General features: G+C 40.9%; 1 protein-coding gene and 1 non-coding gene across 2 annotated transcripts; both read right to left on the bottom strand.

Moving 5' to 3' along the window:
• Positions 1–4,429: 4,429 nt before the first annotated feature.
• On the bottom strand, positions 4,430–5,494 carry LOC141614200 (uncharacterized). The gene has a single exon (XM_074432958.1). It carries the CDS (start codon positions 5,492–5,494, stop codon positions 4,430–4,432), a length of 1,065 nt encoding a protein of 354 aa, XP_074289059.1.
• Positions 5,495–9,139: 3,645 nt separating this feature from the next.
• LOC141616541 (small nucleolar RNA R71) lies at positions 9,140–9,246 on the bottom strand. The gene has a single exon (XR_012530883.1). It is a non-coding gene; the product is annotated as a small nucleolar RNA R71 (small nucleolar RNA).
• Positions 9,247–11,716: the final 2,470 nt, after the last annotated feature.

Genomic DNA, 11,716 nt, shown 5'->3' with positions numbered 1-11,716 from the left:
TGTATGTAATTATTTCGTAAAAAAAATCCAAGATTGAAATTGTCGCATGTTTGTATTGACAGACCATTTGAAGAAATAAATTCTTTGCACACCAACGGGATCCACCATAACCTGAATTTCCAAAAAAAATAAAAAATAAATAAGGGTTGTACAAATGACGTGGTTTAATCTTCATTGAGTATTGTCTTCTGAATTAATAAAGATAAGATTTGTCTAATTTTAAGGGCTTTTTTTCAAATTGGAATGGCGTGCCCACCAAATTAAATTTATATCACTTACTTGATTAGACTACTAAAATAGTAACATAGCGGAAGTAAGGGTTGTATCCACTGAGAAAGACTATACGTAGTTAATTAAAGTATAGGCAATGTAGAGTAAGGGAACTAGTCATCATGAACCGGAAATTTGGAGTGTATTAATTTTTGTTTTTAAAATATTGCTTCCTCCGTCGTATTCATTTGCTTACTCTTTTTATTCTTTGCGGGCAATTTTTTAATTAAATTTAGACAAATGATTGAGAGAGAAATTTAGACAAATGATTGATCGCGTGATTTTCATGGAATTCAAAACTAATTGACCATTAGAAATCAAGAGAAATCATGCAATATATTCGTTGACTAATATCTGAATTAAAAATTCATATGCGGAAACAATTTAGGTTGTTACAGAGTTATAATTCATTCTACTTATTTGAGAAGGTAAGGAGTAAGATTTAACATGGGAGTACTCAATTAAATAACCCGGTTCGTAAATATCGACGACGTTTTCATTGCAAAAGACGACACTACCCCTACTCTCTCACTAACAAACACACTTTCCTCTCTAATTCAAAATAAAAAATCAAAGAACCACCCACCAACTAACCACCAACACCCGATTCCCCCACGCCACCACCACGCCCACGACGCCGCCATTAGCGCCGTCATCCCACGGCTACCACCGGTGCCACTACTTCCGCCACCACCATAAGAAGTTAGTCTCAATTTTTTTTTGTTAAAGTTAGCTAACTTCTTGTTAAATAATTGCTTTTAATTGTTTGTTTCCCTTCTCCTTCCCTTATTGTTGTTGTTAATTGATTATATGACTTTAATTTTGTTATTTAATTGAATTGGTTTGTAAATTAGTTTATGTCTTAGGTTTTATTAAACTTAATTGAATTAGTTTTGAAATAGGTTAGTTTTTCTTGTGAATTTCTTGTTAATTAGTTAGTATGATGTTAATTTTATTATTGTTTGTAATTAGGTTGATGTTGTTTGCGAAATAGATTAGAATTTGAGTCGATTTTTGTTGTTGTTAATGCGGTTTTGGTGTTGATTTGGGGAAGAGGATGAAGACCATGGATCAAAAGTTAAATCTCAACAATTGACCACGGCCAAACGTTGATGTCCAACGTTTGAACCATGGAGAAACATTGAGGTTCAACGTTTGAAGCATGGGTAACATTAGGATTCAACGTTTTGTCCATGGTAAACGTTGGATTTCAACTTTTGGCCATGGTTCGAACGTTGGGTTTCTACGCTTGCCATGGTCAATTGTTGAGATTTAACTTTTGTCCACGGTTCGAACGTTGGGACTCAACTTTGGTCCATGGTCGATTGTTGAATTTCGACTTTCGTCCATGGTCAAACGTTAAGATTCAACTTTCGTCCATGGTACGTTCAATTTTTTTAAAAAAAACTGTGTTTTTTTTGCTATTATTTGCCGTTTTTATTTTATTTTATTTTATAAGTTTTCTAGTCTATTAGTGTGTTTTCTAACAACTTTTATTTTATTAATGCAGATGGGAGATTTAAATGAGAGAGGAAAGGCCATCATGCAAGCTCCGCCTCCGCCTCCGCCACCCGTACACGACCGTACTGATGGGCGGATTGTTACGATGTCGAAGCTTCGTTTGCGTGTTAAGAAGGCCCACCAAGAGCCACCGCCACTTCGAGAGCCGTCTTGCATGGTTATGATGCCTACTCCCGGTCACGTCCGTAGTGATTCGGATGAGGCGAGGTTGCCGGAATGTTAGAGAGGATGAGCCATCGGATGAGGGTTCGGAGGAGGAGGATGTTGGAGAGTATCGGGTCCAAGAGAACCCGTCATCCCAGAGATTATTGACTCAGAGGTTAGGCCGGGATCATAGAGGACGTTATTCGAGTGTTAGAGAGACGTCCTCTAGCACGGATAGGTCGAGAAGGCCGAAGAGGGATACTTCTTGGATCCTGAGAGAGCCCGTTCCTGGTGGTTCTATTAACATTGCCATCTTACGGAGTTTTGGTGGACATGTTGCGTTTTTGTGTTGGTTGGACCCTAAACCGTAGAATTTTGAGGTCGTGGGTCAAGCTCTACGATAGGCCGAAAGTTGGGAGGGATATTAAGGAGATATATCTCAGCGAGGTTGTTGCCGATAGGGTATAGGCGAGCGGGCTTGGGATTTTGAAGGAGTGTTTTACCACCGGTCTAGACGATAACCTCCTTAGTGCTTTTATAGAGAGGTGGTACCCGGATACTAACACTTTCCATATGCCTTTTGGAGAGATTAATATCATGCGCCATGATGTCCAGCATATTCTTGGGATGCCTGTTACTGGTGAGCGGGTGTGTGTGGACAGTTTGGCCGAGGCTGATGATAGTGGTTTGAGGGGGGAGATTGCGAGGTTTTATGGAGTTCCTGAGTCCGAGGTTGTACCACCGTGCTATAAGAATGGTGGTTTACTTACATCAGACTTGAGGAATGTTGTTCACCGAGGGAACGGGCATGACTCGTTACGGGCTTACCTCTTGATTTTACTGGGTCATACTCTTTTCATTGATAAGAGTGGTGATAGGGTGAACGCTCAGTTGTTGCCCTTGTTTGGTAGTCTTGATCGGGTTGGTTCCTATGCTTGGGGTGCCGCTTGTTTAGCTTACTTGTACCGACAGTTAGGGATAACATCGCGCCGAGATAGTACTGGTGTTAGTGGGTGTCTACCGTTACTCCAGGCATGGATATATGAGTACTTTCCCAAGTTCCGACCTGGCTCTGGATTCTTTCTTGAGGATTGACCTCTAGTCGAGGCTTGGGCCCGCTTGCCTCGGGCTATGGGCGATTCTCAGACTTTTCAGATGTATCGCCATAGTTTGGACGATCTTAGGTTGGAGCATGTCCGATGGTTGCCCTACGGGAACCGTCCTCAGGTATCTTGCAGAGTATCGCTTTACTCGGGTTTTATCAGGCATCTTGATATAGTAGAGTCGTACTAGTCGGATCGGTGCATGCGTCGGTTTGGGTACCGTCAGGCTATCCCGTACCCAAGTCGATTCCGTCTCTCGAGTCTCGCTTGGCGAACGAGAATTATAGGCTGGAGTTCGGAGAAGAGCCCGATAGGACATGGGGGATCGAAACTTCGATCATATCGTTACGGCGTCTGTCAACTAAAACATTTATGCCTTTCGAGTATGTTGAAGGGTACATGAGTTGGTATGCAGAGATTTCACACCCCTATTTGTATCCTCCCTCACACCGCCTCCATTTTTGTACTGTCGAGTTTCATGAGGAGCCGGAGGTCGCCCTAGCTCTTAGTCGTAAATTCAAGAACGTCTTCCAACAACCTAGTGAGGAGATGGAGAGAGAGACTCTAGAGGATTTGTTTGCGGACATGCGTCTCTACTATGAAGACGTGTATGACGACTAGTTTATTTTATTTTTTATGTTTGTCTCTTTGTACGGATTATGTTATTTTAATTCTAGTATATTTGTATGGATATTTTTTATGTTTTTTTTCCTTAACTTAATTTTAGTAATCATTTTATTGATCAATCCCGTTGTTAACGATACACATTAAACGTAGTTAAAGGAAATTAAACGTAGCCGGAAACTTAATTTAAACACGATACAAATTAACAATAGGATATAATACAGAGATACAACTTAATTAGGTTACATTTTTTATTTACATCGTCAGTAACGGTTACATTTTGTCAATCCGAACAACTGTCAAGTGAGATAACTGTCGCAGTATCATAATTTTGGCTTCTATGACGTCTTCTTGGTGTCTCTCCCATGAATGCTTGCCAATTCTCAATGTTCTATTGGTACAACGTATCTAGGTGAGCACCACTAGCATCTCGGTAGGTCAACCAAGCGGGGTGAAGTGGCGGCATAGGCAGACTCTCAGGGGAGGCCTTTAGAATGCAACCGCATCTAATGGTTATGGTGTAGGACAATCCACATAATATCGTACGGTTGGCTGCCTTCAGTTTGGGGTCTTCAAAGGCATGATAATGTTGAAAATTCCGTCCCAAACTTTCTTCCCAACTTCCCCTCATAAATGACCAATCACACATATCGTTCAGTTGAAAAGCGTTGTAAACACTATCAAATTGTCACCACACATCCAGTAAGCCGGCCCACAACTAATCTGATCAAAAAACTCAACTCGTTGAAGTGCCTCCTCAAACCCTGTCAGACCGATGGTCGATGATGGATAAATCTGAACAACTGCCAGTACATATCGTCGCTCCTCATCTCCCTCGCACACCATTCCCGCATAACCATATAATCTGTCTCTTGGCCCCGCTGGGCGTGAGATACTACCCGGAACCCACAATGACCGTCATCTCCAACATCCACCCAACCATCTAAGTGACCCCAAAGAATCTCAGGAACACTCCACCGTTTGGCCCAAGATGATATAAGGCCAATGGTAAAGTTCCTTCCCAAAGGAGCCTCGGGAGGTCCTGATTCGAAATCACCAAGTCTTTGTTGTGATGGTGGTGCATTTGTTGAACCGTGAGTACTTGGTGTCCCGAACTTCCTTTCTACATGCTCGAAACCCGACTTGTTTCTAGTTGTAGAACCTCTAGGACGGCCTTTCGGTTGCTCATTAATAGGGGGTGGCAAAATCTCTTGGTCCTCCGGGTGGGAGAAGTCACGCAACAAGTCTATGACTGCCCTTCGAAAAACCAGGTCACTGTTTCTTACACCGTCAACTAATTCCTCAAACCAATCACCATCATTTTTCGGCATTTGTTGAGGACTATCATACACCAATGTCTTCCAAAAGACATGAACATCCTCAAGTTGGATCCTCCTTCCACTTTTCTTCAATGAAACCAACTTGCATGCACAAGGTAATCTATGAGTCGTGTGTAACACGTGTCCACATTGATCCTCTACCTCGATACCCAAACCAAGGTCTCTCAAAAGTTCTTTCTCCATTAACTCTATGGCCATAGTAGACACATTCCCTTGCAATAAGGAGAAAGTACGGGATGTTATCCTTGGTTTACTCATTGAATCTTCGAGTTCTTTCTTACTCTTGGAGTGTTGACCTTCTAGCATGCCGTGGACACGGGACCACATGATATCAAGTGTGAAATTACTGATTTTCAACCAAGCCTTCAATAGAGAATGTGCTGACTCAACACGGGAAGTTGTTGTGTTACCAAGATGTAAGACCTCGTTTGTATAGCATAGAACAAACTTCCCTGCGCGCTCACCCCAAGCTCTCCCGATATAAGCGGACATACGTCCACACTAACGACTGAAAGACGCCCAAGCTTGCTGAAATGCTTGCTCGGTAAGTGCATTGATCACGTTATTCCAACCGTCTTCTGGATTTGTGATGATAAATGCTCTCATACTCTCAGTATGATACAATTCCAAAGCTTTAGCATTGATTGCTTTGTTCACGTGCCATCGACACAACAAATGAACAACCCCGGAAAATACTGCCTTAAGAGCGTTGATCAAACCAAATTCCCGGTCGGTGAGAGAAACAGAAGGGGACACTCCCTGATAGCGGGTATAGGTCGTCGTACCCAATCAAACAAATTTTCACCTAGTAAGGGTAGTCGAGGTCGAACGACAAGGAGATCAAGGATCGAGTACTAGTTTGTCTCAAATTATAGGTTAGCTACGCGAATCAAGAATATGATTATTATTAAACTAATTGCTAAACTAAAAATAAATTAAATTAAGACTACTAAAATAACTAGCAAGTAATGTAAATTGGTTTAAACTATAAATAAAGGCCTAGGGTTTAATTACACCACCAACATTCATAATCACCATATTAGTTCCGCCAATTAGTCATTTTGGGGCAATTAGTAAGGGGAGAACGTCTCTAATTCGCCCATTAACTCCTTCCCGGGCTCATAATAGGACACTAGTAGCCCCGACTCACCTCCCTCCTGGGTTCGTGACTCGGACTCTCCTATACAATACTCTAAGACCCGAGAATGCGCGCCATCCCCAAGGTAGTCGATTATTGCTAGGAGTCACTAAGCATACGATAAATTCCCGGCCTTTCCAACCCTTTTCCCAAAGGTGAAGGTCAAACCGGTTCCCAAAGGTGCCCTCAATGAGTTCCCCCTCCCGGGTTCAACCCAAATAGACAAGTACTCTACAAAGGTGGATGACTATAAACCTAACCAACTCTCATTGGTGAACAAGGATAAACAATCAGCCAAGCTCCTAATTAGAACAATAACAAGCTAACCCCTTTGGCAAACCCCACTAATTTCCCCTCAACAACTAATTTAAGTGGAACTAATTAGGTTTTTTAGTCATGTTGGGGTCTAATCGAACCCTAGTGAATAAATTACTCACTATTCATATTCAAACCAACACAAGACACATAAATAACTACTCTAAACATGGTATTAAACAAAATAAAATGATAAAGATTTAAACTTTTAATAATCTAATACTAATTAAACTAAAATCTAACAACTAAGCATGAAGGAAAAACATTTATGAACTGATGTGACCATAATTGGCGCATATTTAGCCCCCGAATTAGCCTTGTTTTCATGCTTTTTAGTGCTTATTTGGGTCATTTCTTATCTTTAGTTCTTTGTTTTGCATATTCTTTGAGATTTTGATCCCTTGGTAGGAAAGGAGTAAGAATCTTGCATTTTCATGGCAAAACGAGACTAAATTGATCGAATTCAATGACCAAGCATCAAGGAGAGACAAGATTAGAAAGCCTTTGTACATATCATAGTAGAAGAGCAATGTTGAGGAAAGATCCTTGAGTCCCCAAGGAAATCCCCAAGGAATTTATGAAGAAAAGAAGAAGTTACTATGCTGACTGACAATCCGAGCGGATTGCCAGCAATCCGCCCGTCCAGCCTCTGCACAATCCGAGCGTCCCCAGCCTGAATCCGCTCGGATTCCGTCGCCCAAATCCGGCCGTCCCGACCTTATTCCGCCCGGATTTCTTCACAGCACGGGTTGTCTTCTTCAAGCTACGAAAAGAGAAGCCCTTCTCTCAGAAAATACCGGGTCCTCCTTGCTCAACTTAAAAAGTGTAATTACTAATTTAGCCCTTAGTTAACCCTAATGCATCCTCCCTAATTTTCACTATAAATACCCCATTAAGCTAATTAGAGGAGCATGTTCTTCTTATCAATAATTAGTGTAGTTAATATCAATCAAACCTCTCTTCAATATTGTAATCAAGTATTAATCAAGTTTTAATCCAAGTTTTAGTTCTTTAATCTCTCTTTTGTTCATCCTTTATTTTGGGTAATTGAAGATTATTTGGGTTATTATTGGGAGATTGACAACCTCTCAATCTAGCATTCAAGTACTTCTATTATTCTTGCTTTATTATTGGAATCATTAGTAGGTATAATCTCTTAATCCCTTTTTAATTATTGTTAATTACTTTTATTTATTCATCATGTTTCTTATTGTTGGTATGATTGACAACCTTGCTAGCATGATCAACATGATAATGAGTGAGTAGTCTCTTATCTAGGGTTAATGGGTGATTAGGGGAAACCAACATGGGGAATGATTCATGCTTAAATTAATATGCTTTCATGTTTTATTTGCTTGCTTGTTTTGATCTCAACTCATGCACATGTTATATTTGATGAAATGCTAAGCCTATGAATCCTTGCATTTACTATCATCTCCTATCTTTTCAATGAGACTTGTAAGACATAACCCAACTCGAGTCTCATTAGACCATGCATGTTGTTGAGTAGGGAAGATTAAGTCGACTTGTAGGTGTTGTACAATCTAATCGATTCGGCTCCGGGACCCAAACTTTCCTAGGATTGTAAGATATAACCCAACTCAATCCATCACAACAATAATTGCTTGCTTATAATTTGAGAACATGTTTGTATGATCATATCCCATGATTCCCCTATGACCCCATGACACCCTAGTGCTTTTAATCAATTGTTTACACCCCTTTCATTCGTCTTGCTTATTTATTTTCATTGTTATTCTAGTTTAGTAACCTTCTACATCAACCCAATTTGTGACACCCCTTAGACACCACTAGTTACAATAGAAATCTCATTTCAACTCCCGTCCCTTGGGATCCGACCTTTACTTGCCTCTTTACTAATTGTAGAGTTGCTTGTTAAGCTATAAATTGTGTGTTGATTCGACCGTGACCAACGACCACATCTTAATTTGTGAACACTTAGCGGGATCGCATCAAAAATGGCGCCGTTGCCGGGGACGGTGTTTGTTTGACTTAGATTTCCTTTTTGTTATTAGTTGTGTCTTTCTTCACCTTGAGGAAGTAAAACTCCTCAAGGTTTGTTCTAATTGTTTTTGAGTTGTTTGATATTTTGCATGTCTAGAAGGTTACAAAGTGATTTGCTACCTTTTGACCGTGAAATCGAAAGAACCTTGACGAACAATAGGAGACTTGTTAGGAGGAATTTGAGAGGTGTTAGTGAAGTTGTTCAACCCACTAGTGAGTTTGTCAATCCTTTCGCAATAGAAGGAGAAGAAAACCCATTACACAATACCCCACAAAATCCACCTACAATGCCAAAATTCTCGTCACACTCCGTACCCACCGAGGAGAATCTACCAAATGGTACTCCTACACCGCAACATCTCACCGGAAATTTTATTGCCAAGTCCGCCTTCATCCAACTAGTTGAGAGGAGCCAATTTGGGGGGATGCCTAGTGAGGATCCTCATTCTCATATGGAAACCTTTTGCGATTATTGTGATGCTATCTCTGAAACGGGCGTGACTCAAGACCAAATTAGATGGGTCTTATTTCCTTTTTCCTTAATCGGCACCGCAAAGCAATGGTTGAAGGGCCTTGATAAGGCCACCCTTGGAATAAATTCTTGGAAGAAGTTAGCTCTAGCTTTCTACAAAAAATTCTACCCACCGGAAAAGACCAACATGCTAAGAGCTCAAATCACGGGTTTTAAGCAAAGGGATGAAGAGTCTTTGTATGAAGCTTGGGAGCGGTTCAAGGGAATTTGTCGCTCATGTCCTCACCATGGACTTAGCGAATGGTTTTTGGTGCAACAATTTTAGAATGGTTTATATGAAGATTCAAGGAACATTCTCAATATGGGATCAAATGGAATGTTCACCGAAGTTGATGACAATCAAACATGGAACAAGATTGAGGAAATGGCGGTCCATAACTCACAATATAGTAGGCCTCGCAAGGCTACTAGAGGAGGAGAGTATGAAGTGGACTCCGTTACTCAATTGGGTGCTCAACTTAGTGCTCACATTGATACAATCAACTTGAAGTTTGAACAAGCTATGGCTAGACTTGAGGAAAACTCAAAATCATCGAAGCATCATGTCAATGCCATGACGGCATCCTCATCAATCCCAAGTGGGATATGTGAGAATTGTGGAACTTTGGGTCATGACCCAAGTGAGTGTAGGGGAACAACCGAACAAGTGAATGCTTTCCAAGCTTACAAGAGTGGTACCCCTTATTCAAATTTTTACAATGAAAACACCAAGTTCCATCTAAATCTCTCATACAAAAGCCAAAATGTTCAAAACCCTCAAACAACATACACTCCACCACCCATGAGAAACAAAAATCAAAGACCCTTTTACAATCAAAACCAAGGTTACCAAAATCAAAATCCATACAATCACCAAAATGACCAAGGCTTTGATGTCCAAAAAGCGGTCCTCCAAATGCAAAAGAATCAACAAGAATTTTTCACCCAAATGCAAAAAGATAGCCAAGCAAAAGAAACCACCATCAACAACATTCTAGCTCACACCAAGATGTTGGAAACACAATTGACTCAACTAGCATCTTCAAGCTCACAAAGACAAAAGGGGCAATTACCACCTCAAAGTAATCCCCCTAGACATGAAACGGTTAGTGCCATTCACTTGAGAAGTGGTACAAGGTATGAAGCACCGAAGAAGCAAGTTGAGGATGAAGTTGTGGAAGCTAGTGAAAAGGAAGAAATTGTGCAAAACTCCAAAGATGGAGAATCATCAAAAGAAGAAAGTTCAAAGAAAAATGAAGACAAGGCCAAAGAGAAGGAGCCCATTGTGATTAGACTTCCTTTTCCAAGTCGTCAAGCCAAGCCCAAATTTGATGATCAACTTGGAAAGTTCATGGAAATTGTGAAGAATTTAGAAGTCTCAATTCCTTTCACGGAATTAATCAATCACGTTCCGGCCTATGCGAAGTACATGAAAGATATCCTCACAAAGAAGAAGTCGATCCGGAAACTTGAGACTATCGCCTTCACTAAGGTGAGTAGTGCAATACTTCAAGGGAGTTCACCTCCAAAGTTAAAAGATCCGGGAAGCTTCTCAATACCGTGTACCATTGGCGACACGACAATCAACAAAGCCTTATGTGATCTAGGGGCTAGTGTGAGTGTCATGCCGTACTCGGTAAGTAAAAGGTTGGGGATGGGAGAGCTTAAATGCACCAACATCACACTCCAAATGGCCGATAGATCGACGAAGACACCGTTAGGGATATGGGAAGATGTCCCCGTGCGAATTGGGAAGTTTTTCATCCCGGTGGACTTTGTCATTGTTGATATGGAGGAAGATTCCAACATTCCAATCATCCTAGGAAGACCTTTCCTACACACCGCCGGTGCGGTAATTGATGTGAAACATGGAGAGCTCACTCTAGAAGTGGGAGATGAAAGCATAACTTTTAATCTTGACAAGACCATGAGAGCTCCTCGTTTGCATGAGCCATGTTTCATGATTGATCATTATAGCCGAAAAGATGAAAGGAAGAAATCGGAACTCCAATGGAAGAAGAAAGTTGAAGATGCTCCATTCAAAGAGCAAGTGAATAGTAACAAGGAGAGCTTGCAAAGCTCATCAAAATTAACCAAGGAAGAAGAGGATGGCCTCATTGGCCAAGAGAGGAAATTGGGAGAGTTGTCTCCATCTAAACAAGAGATTTTCAATGATCAACTCAATGAAGTTTGTGGTCTTTGGGACGACGAATTTGAAGGGATTTTTAATCCCTACATTGGACATGCCATCGATCATGATCAACAACAAGGGCCACGGTCTATTGAGGACCTCTACCATAATAATGAACAAGCTTTTGATTACTTCTTCAAGGTGTTGAGCAACATCAACAACACCTTGAACATGCCCCCTTGACATCTCATCGAGAATGAGAGTTTGGTGGAGTCCTCCCTAAACCACCACTTGTAAATATTTCTAACTCCCTAACTTATATTTCAATTCTTGTATTGCATTTTTGTCATTTTTGGATTTTTATTTACTTTGATCAAAATAATTGTCATGTAAGAGAAAAGTGAGGGAGGGACTAACAATTTCAAATTGATGTGTAGTGCTTTACCTTAGTGTGGGGATGGCAATTGCCTAGGCTATCCATGCCTTAGTAGTGCCCCCACAATGAAGAACACAAGACTTGAAAGAAAGAATGGAAGAATGATAAAGGGAATGCGCTGTGCACGGGTGGAATCGAATCGTATACACGGAGGAAGA

This window comes from Silene latifolia, chromosome 11, assembly GCF_048544455.1.
Source record: "Silene latifolia isolate original U9 population chromosome 11, ASM4854445v1, whole genome shotgun sequence".
Lineage (NCBI taxonomy): Eukaryota > Viridiplantae > Streptophyta > Magnoliopsida > Caryophyllales > Caryophyllaceae > Silene > Silene latifolia.
The sequence above is the reverse complement of the archived record's forward strand: the minus strand, read 5'-3'. Positions and strand labels throughout refer to the sequence as shown.